Below are 22,033 nucleotides of genomic sequence, written 5' to 3' on the forward strand. Positions count from 1 at the left end.
AGAGAACCAGATCTGTTGCTCCACCCACCATTGGCATAAAGCCACTGAAAGGTTGCCTACACTCTGTTGCCGTTTCTCCCTCCGCGCGATCCCAGATTTATTGCACCCTATTCCTGCACCATCCTCCCAAATCCCCAGACATTCTGCATGCAGCCACACATACATTGTATGCAAGAATCTGTGCCACCATTTATTCTCTGTTCTAAAGAATGAACTAGTCTGACCAGGTGTGTTTTTTATATAGATAGAATTTGTATTTATGTAACAAAACAACAAAAAAAATGTACCTGTACATACATAGATAACATTATGCCAATTATATTTTCTGACCACTTTAATAGAAATTTGAATTGCAAATCATAATATAACCAGAGAATACAAAAACCCCCAATTCTGACAATGCTATTATTGCCTTTGCCACTCGCCTGGGAATAATAGGCACTCCTTCGTACGTTAGTACTACCATTTTTCAAGTTCTGGGGTTGGGGGAGAAATTGAGAAATCCCAAAATGCTTAGCGGAGGACAGTGATTGTTAAGACTGCTAGCTTAGCTCTACCGACTGTGCCTCTGTTGTTTTGTATTTTATATACCATCTGTGTACACGGAAATAAAAGTTACAACCAGTATTGTGCCAATACTGTGTTGCAGTTTGGTTTCTTGACAGCATCTGCCTAAACGCTGAAGGGAAGCCCAGCTTTTTAAAAGAGATGCTAGACATTAAGATGAAGAAGAGGTAGGAGTGGGCGAGATTGTACCACCCATGCACACAAACGCCTGCCGAGTTCAACCAAGCGTTCTGAGACTAGCAACTTTCATTTCGTTCTCAAGCAGCCTTCTAGCCCGAAGGACTGGGAAGACAGGCTTGAAAGCAGCGCCTGACTGGATACTGACTGGATACTCAGAGGTAGAAGGCATGCCGCTTTGTGCGTCTTCAGAATTTCAAGTGTTCAAAGGCTTTAATTGCTTTGCCTTCTTTCCCCATGACTAACAAAAGCAAAAAATAATATGTGCACTAAGCAACTAGAGGTTTAACTGGATGAATCAGTACAGGTGACAAAGACACCGGCTTTCTTTGTGACAGGGTCCCACGAGGAAAGTTGCCACCGGTGACCATGAATTTTAGCTCTGACGACCAGCAGGGCTTATACACTACAGGCATAATTTAATTTTTTTTAAAAAGCCACCAGGAATGCAGATCAGATATGGCTGGAGAGTTTTCCACATCTAGAAGTTCAGAGGAGGAACTGGTGACGCTAACTAGCTGTAGTAGGTCTGCGAGCTGCAAAATTGGGAGGGGGTATTTTTGCCTTTGTAGTGCATGTGGCTTCAGAGCATCACAAATGGCTTTTGAAACCTGCCCTTCAGGCAAGGCCAAGTTTCTAATTTATAAAGCAAAAGGAACCAACTTCCACGTCTGCTAAAGGCACACTAAAGGTGACGTGGGAGAGAGACCTGGAAGAGGCCATAGATGAGGACATTATGGGTGCAATTATGAATCTCTTTCTGCCAAGATATGTGAAAATACATTGAAGGGAGCAGGGGCGTCAACTTGCCCCCCACATTGGGGGGGGGGCGCATCACATGACGCGTCCGCTCCCAAATAGCGTGCTGGGCCGGGACACACTGGTGCCCCACCCCCGCTGCTGTGATGCCAGCGCTCTAATGGCTGTCTTCTCCCTACACAGCATTGGGCAGGAAGAGGCAGAGTGCAGCCCCCAGGATCCGCGCTCAGCCTCCTATCCATGCAATATCGGGGGAGGAGGGGGAGCGGACCACAGGGCTTTGGGGGGCTGAAGACTCCTTGATTTTTTTTTTTGGGGGGGGAGCTGAAGACTCCTCAGCCCCCACTACCCGGCACGCCTGCAAGGGAGACCGTTTTGGTGGTCTGAGCTTATAGGAACTGTAACTAACAGGGGAAAGGGGCCGAAGCAGTCCAGATGCTGTTGAACTACAAGTCCTATCAGCCCCAGCCAGTATGGTGAACAGGCCAGGATGATGGGAGTTGCAGTGTAACAGCAGCAGCAAAGCCAAAGGTCCTTTCTCTCTCCCCTCCAAAATCTAAAATGTTAAGGGTGCCCCTCGCAGAAAGGCAAGAGGTCAACGGGAAGTCTCAGAAGTGAGGTGTCAAACATTACCGTAACTGGAATCCTGAAACTGGCGCCAGCCATAGGCAGCATAGAGAGAAGAGGGACACATAAAGTAGACGTCCTGTAGGAGCCTAGATCCCCCCTCACAGGAGCTACGTCATCGAAATGGCATGAATGTCACTAAAGGGTCCATAACGTCCATAAATGTCCTTTGACTGGATGGTAAAGTAACACTTGGAGCAACCAGCAATCTGGGCTAACGAGCAACCCATGGGGAGAGGCATGGCCTTAATTTCCCGCACCCTAAGCCAGCTGGTCGGCACACCTTTACCGACGAACTCCATGCAAACGAACAAGTGGAAGCTATCTAGAGGTGCACACCACGGTTCCACCTTTCTGACCTCCCACCGCAGGCCAAAGCCTTTGGGCTTCTCCACCTGAACCACAGTGAGGTGCAGCTTTTGAGGTGGACGGGTATATCTGAATCTGGACAGGCTCTCCAGCTGCTGCTCAACCTGCGGTAACGGAGGGAGGTGCCGAAATGCTTCAGGGACCTGTGGAGAAAGCAGGAGCTTCAGTTAACAGGGCGGCTAAAAAGGGCCGGAACAATCCATTTCAGTTCAACCATTTACATGTCTGACTAAAGGGACTTCCGTGCAGAGAAAGGAAGTACGGGCTTTCCCACTTAAGAGCAGACCCACTGAAATTAATGGTCATGACTAAAGTGGTTCCATTAATTTCAATGGGTCTACTCTGTGTAGGACTGGAACTGGCGACAACCCTGTGTATGTCTCACGCACAAAAAACGAGGCTACTCTCCTTGCTTGCACTGCTTATATATTGCTCATTTAAAGTATTAATAGCAAGCTCTTCATCGGATGCTTTCAACCCCAGAGCAGGAAACAAAGTAACAGAAATAAATGGAGGAAAATATACAAAAATTACAAAAACATATAAATAGAACCAGCAAACAATTAAGCAAATCTGTCATACAGCAAACAAGCAAAATCACAACAATGTAAATTTACATTTCCAATTGCTCACCCACCTGCCACCACTTTGAGGTTTTTTTTCTACAATCAAGCAGTATAGAAATTTTATGAAATAAGACTAATAATCAAGACCACATGCAAAGCTAAATCACCAGCTTAGGCAAGGAGTATGTCCAACCCCCCCCCCCGCAGGCTGCCGGACACTTAGCAGATCCGCATCTCCATGAGAAAAATCATTATTTGTTAAGTGGCTACAGCAACAAGAATCCCACAGGGAATGTTGCATTATGAAACACATGCTGTTTTCCTTCCTAGAATTCTTAACGGTGAAATACTGAAGGCACAAATGCAGACAATTCCAACAGGAAAGGAAAGTGAGCATCTACAGAAACCAGTGGGGCTGCATAAGGAACTTACAGTGAGCCGAGATTTAAGAAGGGGATGCATCCGAAATGGAGGAAAGGGGAAATCACAAAGGAGTAAACATGAGTGGCCGAAAGTTGCGTGGTGAACATCAGGCTGGCTAAAACTCAGAATTGAGTTCAGGCTTGCAAGAGAGGTTAAAAATAAAAAAAAAGGTTTCTTTGGCCAATGAACTGCGGATTCTTGTTGCTATTTACTTTGCAGTATCATAATCTTATACGCATTATTCTCCGCCGCCACCAAGGTCCATTAGTAAACAATGAATGGATGCGGGTTGCAGATAAACATCAGGCAAGCTTTGCCATTTCACAAGCTTGGTAAAGGCAAATCACCACAATTTTTCCCTAGTTCAAAATTTTCTAAAAAGCCCCTGACTCTGGCATAGCAGGAAAAGACACAACTAGCTTGCTGCTCCTGTCTTCCCACACCTAAACTTCTCCATAACGCAAAACTATTAAGAGACAACGTTCAAAGCGAAACCCCTCTCTCCACAGAGCATGTTTGATTCGTGCTCCCTGTGTTGCCAAACTGGCGTTATTCTGATCTGGGAATCCCAATTACATCAGGTGTTCTCGAACTACTGCTCCCACTATCCTTGACCACTGGCTGTGCTGATGGGATATGGAGTCCAATTACATGTGGTTTCCCAGCCTTGAATTAGAAGCAGTTTCCCAAACTTAGGTCTCCAGCTGTTTTTTGGACTACAAATCCCAGCTAGCAGGACCAGTGGTCAGGGAAGATGGAGTGTAGTCCGAAAACAGCTGGAGACCCAAGTTTGGGAAACCCTGAACTGCCAAGTGCTGTAGCATTCCTGTCGCTGGGGCTAAGAGATGTGCAGCTTATATTACAAGATGGCCCTCTAGTGGCTAAGAGGATGAAGCTCATCCTTCGGTATGGCTTGGGTGGAATGATTCTCTGCCATCAGTGCCTGACAAATTCTTGTTGATATTTCAGATCCGACTGTGTGCTGAAATCAGATACGGTGTTGGGACTCACCTATGGGGACAAGGGAGCCCCCTCCTTAACAGCAGAGTTTAATGCCAGCAAAGTGGCATACCTACCCACCCGACTGGAAACTGTCTAATTCTGTGCCAGCTTATTTGTCCATCTAAGCTCAGCAACACCTACTCTGACTGGCAGCGGCTCTGCAGGGTCTTGGGCAGAGGAGGTTCCTGTGGTTTGCAGGTGGGTCTCTCCTGGCTGTACAGAAATACGGCTGGTTGTGATGAGGAGCAGGGCTGTTTCCTGCTTTGCAGAATGAGACCCCCGTGGAGACTAGACACACACCAAGGGGGGACTGCTTCTACCAACAGCTCCGGGTTTAGCTTGGTGTTTTTCACTTGTCAATACTGAAGATGGTTTAGTTCTGTCTGCTGCAGTTTATTTTTATTAATTCCTATTACAATTATTATGCTGCATGTGGCAGGAGAGGATGGCAAGTGTGGCAGAAAGATTCAAGTATGATCCAAGAAAAAATTAATCATTTCCGTATAGTTTAGCATACTATAGTGGGGTTTTTTTAACAGAACGTGGAAAGGTATCTTTTCAAAATGAGAACCAAGAGCATCAAGTGATATACTGAAGACAATCCTAGTTGTTCTTTCCAATGCATTTCTTTTCAATTAAAAGTTTGGTGTCGTGCGAGCAAATTTTTATTCTGAAAGTGTAGCACGGAGGAAGAAAAAAGTGCCACTGGATCGCAGGTGGGCCGTGTGCTTTTGTGATCCCATCTGCATGTGGGTTTTGCACAAGCGCCTGGCTGGCCACTGGACTAGATGGGGCATTGGCCTAATTCAGCAGGGTCCTTAAGTTTTGAAGTAATTTTAGCAAATGTTGTATATACTGTGAACCCTTTGAGATTTTACAAACTGAATAAAAGCTTGTAAATAATGCTCTCCTGAGTGCGACTTCTGGCTGTGCATTATCTGCTGATAAGAGTGTGCACGAGCCCTGGAATGTGGCAAGGTATTTCCAGGAAACTCGTGTCGCTAATAGCTCATACTGCGTGACTACGGGAGGTCGATGGATCATCCGGCAGCCAGCTTGGGGGCCATGATGGACTTTATCTCCCTGGCAGTATCCCAACAAAGAGGTCCATGTATTTTATTAAATAGGAAACAATCAATGAACGATCTTTCCCATCGCTCGCTACCCAACTCTTAACTGGAGATGCCAGCAACTGTACCTGGAAACTTTTGCATGTGAAGTGGATGCTCTGCCACAGGGATGCTGCTGCCCCCTGAATCGCACTTCCAGAGACTGGGACCAATCCATCTACAGTGGTACCTCGGGGTTAAGAACTTCATTCGTTCTGGAGGTCTGTTCTTAACCTGAAACTGTTCTTAACCTGAGGTGCCACTTTAGCTAATGGGGCCTCCTGTTGCTGCCGCCACGCAATTTCTGTTCTCATCCTGAAGCAAAGTTCTTAACCCGAGGTACTATTTCTGGGTTAGCGGAGTCTGTAACCTGAAGCATCTGTAACCCGAGGTACCACTGTACGTGCAAAGGAGATGCTCTCCCACGGAGCTCTCATCCTTCCCCATTCTATGCACACCTACCTGGAAGTAAAGTAGGACTGCTTCAGATGCCTTCAGGCTATCCTCTGAGACTCATGGGCACCACCAGGGCTGGGAAAAAGGCATTAGTGCCATTAAGAATTAATATCGCTGGCACCAGTCTATCTCGAGAGACAATGGAGTGCATCTTCAGGGGTGAAGTCAAACTGCTGGAGAATCACGGCGCCTGCTGTGGCTGCAGAGACCATTCACACACAACCGCTGCCTCCCATTTTGTTAATGCTGCATTAACAGCATCAAAGTGACCCTGCACAGTGCACAAGCCTGAGCAGTGTGGCTGGAGGTCCTGGGCTGCTCAGATCCTCCTCTTAGCCTCACTGATGTTGTCCAAAGGAAAGCAGAGCAAGACGTTGGCTGCAGGAGTTGCTGGAAGGAGGCATACAAAGCACCATCCAACTGTCTTAGGGACTCCACTCCAGATTTATGAAGGGTTTACTCCTTAGCCTTTTCTTCCCCCCGAAGATACCCCACAAGGCAGTGGAGGTTTAGTATCAGAGTTCTTCGCAGGCTGACAAACCCCATCTGCCCCTCACTTCCATCTACAGCACAAACGACCCTGAACAATCCAGAAGGAGTACAACATGCCCCCCACTGGAGGTACTACTACTCCCTTTACACCCCAAATACCCTTAAGAATGAATGAATGAATAAATAAATCATTTAGCTACCTCATTTGATGTTTGCAGCACAGGCTGAGGATGATTTAGGACCAGGCTTTCTACGGGTGAATCGGTTTTCTTAGTAGCACAATGTTGGAAAGAAGAAGGTGTCCCATCTAAAGAAGACTGGCAAATTAAACTAATGGAATACACTGAAATGGCAAAATTGACAATGAAATTAAGAGGAAGAGATAATAATGAATTTAAGGAAGAATGGAAGATGTTTATTGCATATACAGTGGTAGCTCGGGTTACAGATGCTTCAGGTTACAGACTCTGCTAACCCAGAAATAGCACCTCGGGTTAAGAACTTTGCTTCAGGATGAGAACAGAAATCGCGTGGCGGCGGCGCGGCAGCAGCAGGAGGCCCCATTAGCTAAAGTGGTGCTTTGGGTTAAGAACAGACCTCCGGAATGAATTAAGTACGTACTCAGAGGTACCACTGTATACAGTTGCGATGTACACAGGTTAGTACATTAGCAGGGTTTTAAGATTACTTGTAATTTATTATGAAGGTGCTTTAAATAGGTTACAAATTTAACAATGGACATGCAGTATCTTAATAATAGAACCAGTAATTTATTACGAAGGTGATTTAAATAGGTTACAAATTTAACAATGGACATGCAGTATCTTAGTAACAGAACCAAGGAAGGGATTAGAGGGAAGTCAATTTGTTTTGTTTTGGCATTGTTTTTTATTTTTGTTATTTTTGGAAAATCAATAAAATGTTATATATATAAAAATTGGTTTTCTTTGCAATACTTTTCTCTTTTTCTTTGCCAACTCCTACAAAATGAAGCATTTTAAATATTGCTGGCACCGAGCATATACAGCAGCTGTCCTCAACTTGGTGCCCCTCCAGGTGTTGTCTGACTACAACTCCCATCAGCCCCCAGGCAGCTGTATAGCATACATGGGCCTTAGCCCTGTGTACCTGAAGGAGCGTCTCCACCCCCATTGTTCAGCTCGGACCCTGAGGTCCAGGCTCCGAGGGTCTTCTGGCAGTTCCCTCACTGAGAGCTTACAGGGAACCAGACAAGAGGGCCTTCTCAGTAGTGGCACCCACTCTGTGGGATGCCCTCCCGTCAGATGTCAAGGAGATGAATAACTATACAATCTTAGAAGATGTCTGAAGGCAGCCCTGTACTGGGAAACTTTTAATGTTTGATGTTTCACTGTGTTTTTATTTATGTTGGAAGCTGCCCAGAGTGGCTGGGGCAACCCAGTCAGATAAAGTAAAGGTAAAGGGACCCTTGATCGCTAGGGTCCAGTCGCAAACGACTCTGAGGTTGCGGCGCTGATCTCCCTTTACTGGCCGAGGGAGCCGGTGAACATCTTCCGGGTCATGTGGCCAGCATGACTAAGCCGCTTCTGGTGAACCAGAGCGGTGCACGGAAACGCTGTTTACCTTCCCACCAGAGTAGTACCTATTTATCTACTTGCACTTTGACGTGCTTTTGAACTGCGGGAGCTCACCCTGTCGCAGGGATTCAAACCGCCGACCTTCTGATCGGCAAGCCCAAGAGGCTCAGTGGTTTAGACCACAGTGCCACCTGCGTCAGAAGGGTGCAGTACAAATAATAAAATTTTTATTACTACTTAGCAGAATCAGCTGTATGTTCAAGTGCACCATTGCAGCAACAACAACAAAGGCAGGAAACCAATAGTGCCAGTCACATTCCACCACAGCAACAGCTTCAACTCACCAGAAAACTAAAGTATATATGTATCAATTAAATGCAGGGCTATACTGCTGCTCCGCAAGATATTGCTTATGTAGTTTTACATTTCCTATTTAGTTCTGGGCACTGCGTGTGGAAAAGTCATTTATACATTTCAAACATCGCCAATACATTAACATGGATATGAAAGCACGCACTTTCCTCACCTTTGTTGCTGTCATCTCCTTCATCAGTCAAATCAATAAATAATGGGTCCTGCAATTAAGATAATTCAAATCGTGTAAGCATAAGAACCTCAGCAGAGACTGCTGGATCAAGCCAAACGCTCGCTCAGTCCAGCATCCTGTTCTCATACAGTGACCAACCAAACATATGTAGAAAATTCTCAAGCAGGGCCTGAGCACAAATGCACCCCCCCTGTGGTTTCTAGCAAACAGTATTCAGAACATTGCTGCCTCCAGCTGCCCACCTGCAATTCCCAGCAGTTGGTATTCTGACACTGGAACGTTGCACCAATGGCTACTAGCCATGGTGGCTAATAAAGTACAGTGGTACCTTGATTCTCAAACTTAATCTGTTCCGGAAGTCTGTTCCAAAACCAAAGTGTTCCAAAACCAAGGCACACTTTCCCATAGAAAGTAATGCAGAACAGATTAATCTGTTCCGGACTTTTAAAAACAACCCCTAAAACAGCAATTTAACACGAATTTTACTATCTAACGAGACCATGGATCCGTAAAATGAAAGCAATAAACAATGTACTGCAGTCACACAATCCATCAGTAGCTGAACAGGCTTCCACACAGTCACACACACACACACACACACACACACACACACACACCACCACCACCACCACAAAAACGCAAAATAAATAGCAAAAACAGACAGACCGCAGCGTAACATTCCAAACGGAAGCGTAACACTTAAAACGGAGCATGTTTGGCTTCTGAAGAAAGTTTATGAACTGGAACACTTACTTCCGGGTTTGCAGTGTTTGGGTTCCAAGTTGCTTGGGTACCAAGGCGTTTGAGAAGCAAGGTACCACTGTACTACAACCAATTTAAAAAATGTGCTGCCAAAAATTGGGACAAGGGGCTCGTCCCTGCCGAAAACTAGTTAGAGGTTTCTCAGGATTGGTCCTGGTCTCTAATAGGACTGGGGAGCCTGATGGCTGAATGCTTCCCTCCAGTGTTGTTTGGCTCTCAGACATTTTCCCCAGGCCTCTCCCTCTGTGCTCCCGCTCAAATGTTTTCGCCTGGCTGGTGTAGGTCCTTGAACTCTGATCATGGCTCCTGCTTGCTTGGATGGAGGATGAATGGAGACTGGGGTGAGGGCATAGGCCGTAAGCTGTTGGAAAGCAACTTGCCAAACCGTTCCAGCATACTTCCTACTATATGTTCCTAAAACAAACCAAACTGTATGATTCTATGATAAAACAAGCTGTTCATATTCTAGATTTAAGGTAGTACATTGCCACTGATCAAGATTCCCATGGTAACGTTCGCCTACTGTCAATTCCTTTGGGACTGAAGCTGGCGCAGATGGGCAGGCAAGTGTTTCAAATGAGGCCAGGCCAATTTACCTTGCAGAGCAAGATTCGGAGGGTTCCATCTCTTAAGGGGGTCCCCAAATTCAGTATAACTGGGCACACTTTGATCATGTGGCAAGGCCCAAAATGTCACAGCCACAGATGATGTGGATGACACATTTATTTATTGCGCTTAACCCCCCCCCCCAAAAAAAACCCCACACTTTAAAGTCATTCATCATTCAAATCCGTTCATTATAGGATGGGGGAAAGGAATAAAATCCTAGTTGCACCAGAGAAGAGAATCTTAAAGAATACTTGGTATATGGAGCAAACTCATTTTCTGCTTCTCCGAGGGCAGGTGCCAAACCAATGGTTTTGAATTACAAGAACAGATATTCTGACTAAACTTTAGGAACGTGGAATGGACTACCTTGGAAGGGGGTGGACCTTTGGGGGGACTAGATGACCCTTGGGGTCTCTTCCCACTCTACAATTCTATGGACGGGGTGGGGTGGGGGAAGAGATGTTAAAGCTGACCTTAGAGTTGCATGGAGTTTCAGCTGAAGTAGAGGCATTTACAGAAGTTTCTTTCTGCTGAACACCTAAGGGAATTTGAAAGAAGTGAAAATTTTAAAATGCTTGAACTCGTCTGACAAAAGATCATGGCTTCCCTCTGCAGCAGCTGTTGCAAGCATATAAAGGAATACCTGTTGCCCACTCAAATGTGTCCAAGAATTGACAGACACAGCAGTGGAGAAAAAGAAGGCAAAGTTTATTGCTGAGCAATAAAGACCCAGTGGAATACTTTCCAGAGCCTCGGTACCCAAGCCCCTTGGGCTTTGGGTTTATATACCTGATTACAAACAGTGTTAGGCATTACATATTGCAGCAAAATCAAGCCAATGAGCGGGGCAAAGCCCTTCCTATGCCCATGTAGAGAATAGTTCTGCTTTTCCAATATTGTGCATCATGATGCCCTTTACCCTAATTTTCAGCTATAAAGAGGAAAAGAAACCTATTTGACCATTGAAGCTTGAGTAACCCCGCCATCTTTTATTGGCTAGAACATTGCATTCTGTGGCCGACTTCTCTTTCCCGTTTCCTCCATCTCACCCTCCATCTCGTGAGCATGAGAAACAGTCTGGGGAAGGTTCCCTATAGGAAATGCCAACACATCAGATTTATTGTTTCCTTCAAGCACAATAGCAGGGCAGAGAGAAGTAGGGCAAAGGGAAACTTTGGATTCCTGAGATTTAGGCACTTCTAGCCCGACTGAAGCCTTAGTGATTTAAGCATCATTAGGATACACGGATATATAAAAATCATCATTAGGATATATGGTTATAGAGAAATCATGAAGGTAGAATTCTTCCAGGTGGTCTTGCCACAGAGCCTTCACCAATCTGCTAAATTGGACGTGGAATGGGCAATCAGATTTGCAACAACGAAAGAGTGCATCATCCAGGATCAAGTCAAACCATTGGAGAGCTACAGTGCCTGCTTTGTCTGTAGAGACCAGTATAGGAGAAACGTGCTTTACTGCAGGTGGGGCAGATGAAGGCATCTGGTTTTGCAGATGTACCATGACGTGTCTTCTTTCTGAGCTCAATCACGTATTGCCAAACTCTGGCATCAAATTATGTCCAAATGCATCTGCAATTTTGCCCAGGAGCTGCCCGCCAAGTTTGACAGCCAAGCTGAGTCAAAGGATTAATTCGGTTGACGAGGCAATCAGTGGGACTTACACTCTTACAAGTACCATGTAACTCTACAATTCTATGAAAGAGTATTATTCTGCCTCTCGAACTATGCTAATTGTCCTTTGCAGATGGTGCGCATATATAACACATACCTAATAATCAGCTGCGAAACAAGACTCATATTGTTGAGAAGTTTCTTTTAAAATAGGGGAAAGGAGAATTTAGTTTCATGTACCTGTAGGATTCACTGTTCCCACGTCTGAGCTCTTTTCCCCCCAAGAAAGGCATATAATGTCTTCAGAGCTGATTAAAACAAAGAAAGCAAAATAGATTGTGCAGAAATGTAAAAGAACCCAGCCCCTCCACTTAAGGCAACAAAGTCTTACTTGTGAAATGAATAATGGGGGAAGTAGGCGTTATAGCACGTGTGTTGCTAAATGCAGAGAGCAGCAATGTAAGCTTGCTTTTCATGGACCAATACTTGCACTTCCCAATACTTGCAGCAAATGAACAAGGCCAGCTGCCATGCTGGTGGGGAGACTTACCTTTCTGTGTTTTTAGGGATAGCTTTGTTAAGATTGGATGGCTTCTCTTTTGACGGTGCTGGCATGCTGTTTGCATTGCCATGCTGAGGGCTGGGGCAATTCATTATTTCAATTTGCAAAGGTGGTCTTGTAGGGAAGGCCTGGGAAGGAAAGAGAAAAAAAATAACTTGTACACTGTGCTATTCCACATATTCCAGTATGAATAATCAGGCTCCTTCATAAAGGAAGCATCTCCTTCTTGCTAGTATTAAAGCCGGTGTAACTGTTGTGTTCTCTCACATGCTAACTAAAGTTTATTTCTGTTCTCCATCAGTAAACATCTGGGTCCCACTGTCAAGAAGTTTTTCCTGATGCTCACCTGAAACTTTTGACTTAAACCCATTAGATCATGGGTCCCCCACAGACCACTGCTTCATTCAGTTTGTCTGTGAAGAACATTGGGAACTGCGGCTGTGAAAGCAGACACAGGAGATGCTCTCCACTGTTCTTAAAACCCGGCTGTCTAAAGATGTAAAGATAAAGCCTTACCCCACCACAAAAAATAAATAAAGGCTTTGTTGTTGTCATCTGCTGCACTGCTAGTTTCCCTAGAAGGCAACTCAACCCCTTCACATTTTAAAATTCCAACCTCCCTGCAGTGGCCTGTCAGGCACTCTGTTAGGAAGTGAAGCCAGAACTTCTTTTTCAAGGCGCAGAATCCATTGCAGATTCCCTTCTGCACGCCTAACCAGTCATACTCAAACAAATATGGTATTACAGTGCATGCATATGACTGTGTTGCACTGGTCACCTTGAGGCACTGCAGCAGTTTCTGAGCTCAAGAGAATTAAGACACTGGGAAAACGGCTTAGCAATAGTTGTTTCTGTCGATGATGGAGTGTTGTAGTATAATACAGTGGTACCTCGGGTTACATACACTTCAGGTTACATACACTTCAGGTTACAGACTCCGCTAACCCAGAAATAGTGCTTCAGGTTAAGAACTTTGCTTCAGGATGAGAACAGAAATCGTGCTCTGGCGGCAGCAGGAGGCCCCATTAGCTAGTGGTGCTTCAGGTTAAGAACAGTTTCAGGTTAAGAACGGACCTCCGGAACGAATTAAGTACTTAACCCGAGGTACCACTGTATAGTGCTGTAGCATGCTTACTTTTCTAGATGATTCTCTCTTCTGGCTTGTTATTACAGCATCAATGCGTCTGTCAAGCCTAGAGATTTTCTTCTGCAAGAGAAAGAGAAAGAAGAGCTTGCATTGGCCTGCAGAAAAACTTTAGAACAAGGGGAGCAACATTCACAGTTGCACTGAAGCAACTCTAAATATCTGGAGCTAAGGGTTTGGCTAGTAGGCTCAAGGATGTACTTCTAACATTTGTGTTTTTGCAATGACCAATGGCTTCTAACAAATCTGACGGAATGTCCGAGTTGCTACTTCCCCTTTTCCTAGTGTCTGAAAAGGAATCCCACCACCAAACTGCTTGCACCAACTGCAAGTCTATCATCCCTTCCTCTCACCCCTTTTATGGCAACCACAAAGAGACTCTGCTACCCTCTCTGCCATACAAAAAGGTTTATTTGCACTTGCTCTCTGTTCCTCCTTAGTGTTGCTTCCCTGACTTACTGCTCCCTTCTCTGCCTTACTTCTTTAACCCTCTGCTCCTGAACTGCCCACTCCTAAAACTCCCTCCCCCTTAAGTCCTCTTTGCATTTTGTGTATTGTTTGTGTTTATAAAAATTGTGAAAAACTAATAATTTTTTTTACCAAAAAAAAAAAAAAAGTCCTCTTTGCATCCCTCAGCCACCCTGGCAGGCCAGCACCCTTTCCTGTGCCACTTTAACATGCCAAGTAGAGGGTCTCAGCTGCATGCAAGGTGTCAGACATTTGTACACCATGGGTTAAACTGACAAGTCTAACAGCAGCCAGCAGTGGGATCTCTACAACACGTGACTTATGGGCCATATTTCTATATACAGATATATAACGTGCTGGCTCCAGGTTTTGCAGGGGCCCTTGGCAAAATGCTCCCTCCTCTTCTGCCTTGCTCCTGCCACTGAACACTCAGAGAAGGCAGAGGGACAGGCAGTGACAGCAGGGAGGAAAAGCAGAGCCAGAGGTCATCAAAGAACCTCTTGTCGGGATTTGGGCCTTGGCAAATGCCTGATAACACCAGCTTCTGATGCCAGCTTCTTAGAGACACGACAGGCTCCAGTAAAATAAAATAAAAAACCTGCTTGTGCATATGTACAAGTTTGTGTCCTATAATTTTCATGTATTAAACCATGACTGACAGACAAGGCTTTTAAAATGGAACATTGCCTTACTACAATTTTAATAGCTATCGCTTCATGCTTCCGGAGGCACTGCGTGTGGTCGATTCTTTGCTTTAGAAGTTCGAGCCTGTGATCCAAGGTTTTCATTGACTTGTCCAGCTGACTTTGAATAAAGCTTTTGACCTACAATGGGGGGGGGGGGACAACACATATAAGCACGCACCCTTTAAATCAAGAAATTCTTAGAAAGCGGGAAGTTTTAAAAGCTCTGACTCGACGTACAGCACCTTTTGCATGGCAGTAAGCAACAAGTCCAACACAAATAAAACTTTTTCCTGCAACACCTTCCATTGCTCACCCCGAACCACAGCTTCAAGGGCATCCAGCATGCACCCAGGCCGGGATCCAAAGAGCCATGCAACAAACTCCATGCACCCGGGTTGCTTGAATACATGGAATACTTTTTTAAAAAATGATGCGTACGTAAATCCAGGTCAAGCTGCCTGCCCAAAGTCATGTGCAAAAGTCCTTGTGGATTTTGATTAACTGAAGCGGTTCATTAGCATCACATCATCCTTAGCATAAAACAAACACCATTAAAAATAAATTAAAAATAAAGCTGCAGATAATCATTAAGGTGAGACTGGCTGATCAAACAAACAAACAAACAAACAAACTTAAAACTGTGATAAAGGCCTGCCAGCTTAAATATGTCTCAAAGTCAAAGCGAGGGTACCTGCAAAATCTCTGCTGAAAGCGTGTTCCACACCATGTAATTGAAGAGGCTAAAACACAGGTGCCTCAAGCAGCTATTTGGATTTGGGCTAAGGACTTCTGTATGAATAGACACCCTCCTCTGCCACACAGGAGGGTGTAGATGCAGCTGTTCCCCCCCCCCGAAATAACTGGGGAAATTCTTGTCCAGGATCAGGTAGAGGCAGAGTTCTTAATGTACAGTTCAATTCCAACAACAGCATATACCCAGGCACTGTTACCCTTTAAAAAGAAGCCCTGAAAATTACGCCTGGTCCTTTCCCAATCAAGGGAAAGGCGTGTTGGAAGTCCCAGTGGAGTGTTCCGGTTTTCAAATGTTTTTTGGAAGCCGAACGTCCGGTGCGGCTGTCAGCTATTGTTTCCGGGGTGCCTGCACCAATCAGAAGCTGAGCCTTGGTTTTTGAACATTTCGGAAGTCAAATGGACTTCCGGAATGGATTAAGTTAAAGAACCAAGATACCATTGTATTTGGCAGTTCTGGTTTTGCTATTTATTTTGCGTTTTTGAGGCTTTTTCGGTTCATTTGTTTTTGTGACTGTGTGGAACCCAGTTCAGCTGATTGATTGATTGTGTGACTGCAGAAATGGATAATAATAAATTAATTTTATTTATACCCTGCCCTCCCTGGCCAGAGCTGGGCTCAGGGCGGCCAACACTAGTAAAATTACAATAAAAACATAATTGGGGGGGGAACCAATTTAAAATACAGGTTAAAATGCAATTTAAAATGCAGCCTCATTTTAAAAGGAGACCATAGATCAAAACCGTAAGGGGCGGGAAAACATAAGGGTCAGACTGAGTCCAAACCAAAGGCCATGCGGAACAGCTCTATCTTGTAGGCCCTGCAAACAATGACTATCATCAGTGCAAGTAAGATTTTTTTTTAAGTTTACAGTATTTTTATCTATAATACTTTCTTATTTTTTTAATAGATATTTTATTAAAGTTTTCAAGTTATAACAAAAAAGTGAAAAGAAAAAACATACAAAATAAAAACAGTTAAAAACACATTAATCATCTTAACCTATCTTCCATACGCTTATTTCCCCAGACCTCCTCATACCTCCTTTTTTTGTATTCCAATTCAGTTTGTTAGTTCAGCAAATCCTTACCATCCAATTTTTACCCTATTCTGATCTTTCGTTACATTACCTTACTCTATTCTCCTCATTATCCTATAAAAAACCTTAACCTAAATCTTATTTTTAATAACTTCTCTTGACCATTATATTCTTTCTTAATCCCTTGAACTTTTATACCAGAGCCAAGCAATTTCATTTCATACATCCTTCTAATATTCATCAATTATATAGAATAGTCCTAATAACAAAAAATAGAAAAAAAAGAAAATCTTCATCCAACGTCTTATTTTATAGTACAGTACATCGATTATTGTTTTCATTTTATGGATCTATCTGTTTTGTATTACTTTCTATGGGAAAGCGCGCCTTGGCTTTGGAATGCTTTGGTTTTGGAACGGCTTAAGAACCAAGGTACCACTGTACATAATTCAAGGCATCTATATAGCATTCAGAATACATGCTCTCGTGCCCTTATCATCTCTGCAATATTCATGGACTCTTTACCTGGCCTTCCAACTGGACACCCCATATTTGGAGTTGTTTACCTAAAACTCCCTTTATCTTATCAAGTTGTCAATCATCTTCCACTGGCTCTGGTCAGTCTCTAATTGACATGGTATCAGCCTATAAGTTCTGTTACTGGGGTCTAGGAGAGCTATGTGCCCTCTTTGCTTATTACTGATGGTGCTGCTTTGGTTAACTGAAAAGCAAAAGAATAAGAGGAACAGAAATACAGAGAAAGGCATACAATGCAGAAAGGCACATTCTGAACTGGACCACAGCATTTCCCTGTGCATTTCAGTGGGAAAGGGCCATAGTTCAGTGATAACAACTTTGCTTTGGGCAAATGAAAACACACCGCTTTACTGGAGATGTGCGTTTTCAGAACCCACCACATTATTGTGACTGTAATGTGTTTTAAGTATTCTTAATTGTGTGGGACCTGATGGTGAAGGGCAGGGAATAAATTCAAATAATAATAATAATAATAATAATAATAGTAATGCCTACTAGAAATACTTGGTAGCCCCTGGATCAGACAGCAAAATAAAGCTTTCATTAAAGCGTTTTAGTTAAGAAATAAAAAATAATTTGGTACTCATCATGAGCCTTCAGAATGGAACAGGCTAGAAACGGAGGGAATTGGCTGCATCCAGGACTAGAACTGGGCAGTCAGCCCTGATGCAAGGCTTAAGTTTGGTGGGAGAGTCCCAACCCCAATTTACACAGCAACATCACTGCCATGTGCAGCATTACCTTTGGACTTGTCCAGCCCCAGGAGGGCTTGAAGTGAGCTATCGAAACAAAAATAGCAGCAGTTACGCAAGGCTGAAATGAACAACTCAAAACTATCAAGACATTTCAGTCCCGCCATTTTTTTAAAAAAAATCAGTCCAAGAGCACACTTAGGATGACCAGAACAGCACAAGCCACACACCCAGAACAGTTTTCCATTCTCAACCCTGCTTTAATTTCATTATTTCAGCACAACTGCAGTGACTTCTCATACAAGGCAACTCACCTGTTCCAATGCAATATGTCTTTTCTCAGAGCTTTTGTCGCCAATCTTTCTGGCTTCATCGGATTTCTTGATGCATTTGGAAAAGATGCCTTCATCAGTTTCTGAAATTCTCCTTTTCCTCGGAGCCCCATCTTTGAGGAGACAGAAGGGATTCCCTAAGAAATCCAGAAAACATTGCTACTACCACTACAACATTTATATACCACTTTTCTGTCCAAGGAGTACATGGTTCTCCCCCTCCCCATTTTATCCTCATAACAACACTATGTAGGTTAAGCCGAGGGACAGCAACTGACCCAAGTGACCCAGTGAGCTTTAAAGTCTGGTCTCACAGGTCCTAATCGGACAATCTAACCACTATATCACATCAGCAATGCACTGCAACAGATTTTTGTGAAGCCGAATCAGTACTGCAATAAGTTTTTCGCTCTAGTTTTTGAAGAAGTGGGCAACTTTTGCAGTAAGTTATATTTTTAAAAATCCCATACAAGCCAAGAGCAAACACCTACCCCACCCCCTGAAAGCTTTGGAGCAGAATTATGTAAGAAGGGTTCAGACTTTAAAGAAGGCTGCAGTTTTCTAGTTTCTGCAGAAATGAACGGGGCCTGAAATGGTACTGTGATCTCAGTCACGCCAACACTCTGAAGTTAAGCAACTGTGTCATTTCACTTGATTAAAATGAACTGCACAGTGTCTTCTGCAACCGCTTCAAACTAGCATCACACTCACTCTTGGAAAGAGGCAACAGGAGGGAAATTCCGCAAGTGGCCACCATTTAAAAACAAAATCTGGTCTTCTAAAGCTTAAGCAACGATTTCTTGAGCTGTATTCCATGTGAATAGTGAGCACTGTGGACAGGAAGTGGTTATGGTGACACAAGGCAGCCTTCATGCTTTTCCCCACACCGATTTTTCCATAGCGCACACACAACGTGATTCATAATGTATTGTCAGGTCAAAAACTATGAAGCCAGTATCACAATATGGACTTCAAGCTGGTTTTGGATGATATATCACCTAGCCCTATATCCGTAATGAGATAAGACAGGCGTCCATTATCTGCACCTTCTGGAACAACCAAAGACATTTTTTTCCTAACGATTCTCCCAGCTGAATGAATGAGTCTCTGTTATGAGTATCCTATTTTGTATTCCACCCCCCCCCCCATTTCAAATTTATCTACCGTTCTTTGTGTTTAGCACTTTTGGTTACATTTACTCTACATTGCCCTGAGAGGATACACTATCTTAATGATTGTAAAAACAATAACTTAAAAAAATGATTACCTGGCCGAACTGAAGAATTAGTATTTTTCTCAAGCAATTGGAATTTGTCGCCTTCCTGTTCCAATACTGGCATGGTTTGCTTAACAAGTGGTTCATCTTTTATTTCGGTTACCTTTTCTAAGGCAGGGATCTTGCGCATAGGAGAAGTCACCGAAAGCTCATGTTCCGATTGGCCAGAAAGCTGGGCAAGCGGCTCAGAGTTCAAGTGTACTTCCACCGGCTTATGCGATGAGGAACTGGGTTCTTTTTGAAGGTAATAATACAGTAGATCCTGTAAGGCTCCAGCATTCAGAAATTGCTCCAAATCAGACTCTTCAGTGCAAACCTTGTAGGGAAGATCTTGGGATCCTTCACGACTACTGTTATAAATACTGATTTCAGAATTAACAACTAAATTGGTTACGGACTCCCTTAATGCTGGAGGGTGCAACAGAGTTCCTTTTGATTCCGGTTGAAGGTTAGGTTCTTTCTGAGACTTCTGACTTAAGCCACTTGTTTCAGCCCTTTTTAAATGGACATGATTATCCACAACGGAGGTACCATTTGCCAATTTTTCTGCTGCTTGGACAGCCTTCATTTCAGAATTAACAACTAAATTGGTTACGGACTCCCTTAATGCTGGAGGGTGCAACAGAGTTCCTTTCGATTCCGGTTGAAGGTTAGGTTCTTTCAGAGACTTCTGACTTAAGCCACTTGTTTCAGCCCTTTTTAAATGGACATGATTATCCACAACGGAGGTACCATTTGCCATTTTTTCTGCTGCTTGGACAGCCTTCATTTCACGCAGCATCTTCGCTTGCTTTCGGGCGCTTGGAGTCATCGTCTTTTTGGCACGCCAGGGCTTTTTGACATCCATGTTTGGATTAATTTCTTGCACCCTAAAACACAATAATTACATCTTATGAGTCGAGATCAAACATTATTTTCCTTAAGATGCTAATTAAAGTTTGAGTCAGGTAACCTACATTTAATTTAAACCTATACCAGATTTAAATGCAGTCAGTTCAATATATCAGAGGCCTGTGTGCACACCACACACTATTATTCATCACAGAACTGTAGAGTTGCAAGCGACTCCAAGGGTCATCTAATACAACCCCTTGAAATGCAGGAATCTCGGCTAAAGCATTCATGACAAATGGCCATCCAACCTCTGCTTAAAAACCTCCAAGGAAGCAGAGTCTGCAACTTCCCAAGTCTGTTCCACTGTCAAAAAGCTCTTACTGTCAAGAAGTTCTTCCTGATGTTTAGTTGGAATCTCCTTTCTTGTAACTTGAAGCCATTATTACGGGTCCTACTCTCCGAAGCAGGAGAAAACAAGCTTGCTCTAATGTTTCATTCAACAGCCTTTTCGATATTTGAAGAGGGCTATCATATCTCCTTCTCAGTCTCCTTTCCCAGGCTAGACATACCCAAATTCCCTCAACCGTTCCTTGTAAGGCTTGCTATCCAGACCCTTGATCATCTTCGTTGCCCTTGTAAGAATTGGGTACTTTTGTGCCTTATGTGAAAAAGAAACATCCTCATTTCTCACACCATCCTCCACAAGCGTTTCAGCTCATCAGTATGCTTCTTAAAACCAAGGTGCCCATAAGTGGAAACTTGCCATTACATCTGAACCCAGGCTCATGCTAGTTTCCTCAAACCATGAGCAGTATGCCAAGAACAAATAATGGTTACCACTTATGCTTTAACTTGCCTTTTTGGACATTTATCTTGGTTGGGTTTTTTTAAAGTTTGGAGCTATTTGATGGATGTTTATACAGTGGTACCTCCGTTTCCGAACTTAATTCGTTCCAGAAGTCCGTTCTTACACCGAAAGTGTTCTTAAACTGAGGCATGCTTTCCCCAATGAGGCCTCCCACCACCGGTTGGCTTCTGTCTTCTGGGGCAAAGTTCGCTAGCCAGAACACCTACTTCCGGTCTTGTGGAGTGCGTTGCCTGAATTGTTCGTTAACAGGACTGTTTTTAGACCGAGGTACCACTGTATATACGGAATTAATACTATGCTTTGCAGGTGTTCCTTGTTGGTTACTTGTGGGAGTCACTTGGTAGTTCACCACACCTCAGAGCATGCAGAGCCCCAGCAGAGTCTTCAGAGATATCCTTCTCCTGCAAAACAGCTTCTTCCAGAGTCCCCAGTTAAGGGGAAAGCTGCTCTCCAATGCAGTTCAAAGTAACAAAATGTTTCTTGTCTCCAATACAAGACAAATCTAAACACTACTGCCTACTATAAACAATTCTTCTGGTCTCTGAAGATACATATATACAGAGATCAACTAACACCTTCACCATGCTAGCTAACGCTGATATGCAAAATCCCGACATGCAAACAGGACATCATGAAAGCAGTGCCCTTGAAATTATTATATCTGTCTCTTTTTCCTGAAACAATGGGAGGATGAATGACTCAGCAAGTCATACACTCAACCCTGCTGGTGTTGCTATGGTAACTCAGCGCACCTGGCACCTTATCTCTGAACATCCAGACTTTTTTTTGGGGGGGTGCTCCTCAAGACATGAGCCCAAGCACTGTGTAATTTAACCCACTGTTTGCATTACACCAACATTCCTATTACGTCTCTTTTATAGAAATCCCCTGAGGGTAGCCTTTTGGCTGAAACACATTGGTCTGCTAGGAAAAACTAAGTCACCATTAAGTTACCAGCACCTTGAGAAGTGGACTCCCTTATTTGGCAATTCATTTGGTGGCTTCTGTGTTTCGTATGTTAATATTGACTTCAGCTTGTGGGTTGAACAGACCAAGTAATTGGGAATGGGAATTCAGACCACACGAAAGAGAATTGATACAACTCTACAAGAAGGCATCTGGAGAGGGCACATATCCCTCTCTACCCATAAATCCACTTTGCCAACAATTCCCCAACTGAGTGCCTGTCCGA

The 22,033-nt window shown here is 43.8% G+C and overlaps 1 protein-coding gene across 7 annotated transcripts in view; it reads right to left on the bottom strand.

The window, feature by feature from the left end:
* Positions 1-230: 230 nt before the first annotated feature.
* The window catches only part of ATF7IP2 (activating transcription factor 7 interacting protein 2), a 35,349-nt gene continuing 13,546 nt past the window's right edge, over positions 231-22,033 (bottom strand). For 2 of the 7 annotated variants that reach the window (XM_082199734.1, XM_082199737.1), the window contains exons 2-11: positions 19,131-20,008; positions 17,846-18,000; positions 14,519-14,650; positions 13,350-13,421; positions 12,203-12,342; positions 11,893-11,960; positions 10,495-10,559; positions 8,630-8,678; positions 6,748-6,890; positions 231-2,642 (exon numbers count right to left, since the gene is read on the bottom strand). In XM_082199734.1, the coding sequence (XP_082055860.1) occupies positions 2,241-2,642; positions 6,748-6,890; positions 8,630-8,678; positions 10,495-10,559; positions 11,893-11,960; positions 12,203-12,342; positions 13,350-13,421; positions 14,519-14,650; positions 17,846-18,000; positions 19,131-20,008 (2,104 nt within the window). In that variant the 3' untranslated portion in view covers positions 231-2,240. Of the gene's footprint in view, positions 2,643-6,061; positions 6,131-6,747; positions 6,891-8,629; positions 8,679-10,494; positions 10,560-11,892; positions 11,961-12,202; positions 12,343-13,349; positions 13,422-14,518; positions 14,651-17,845; positions 18,001-19,130; positions 20,009-22,033 lie in introns of all 7 variants that reach the window. The other 5 variants (XR_014213662.1, XR_014213663.1, XM_082199736.1 and 2 more) reach the window with 5 other exon arrangements.

This window comes from Podarcis vaucheri (assembly GCF_965113315.1).
Source record: "Podarcis vaucheri genome assembly, chromosome: 14".
Taxonomy (NCBI): domain Eukaryota; kingdom Metazoa; phylum Chordata; class Lepidosauria; order Squamata; family Lacertidae; genus Podarcis; species Podarcis vaucheri.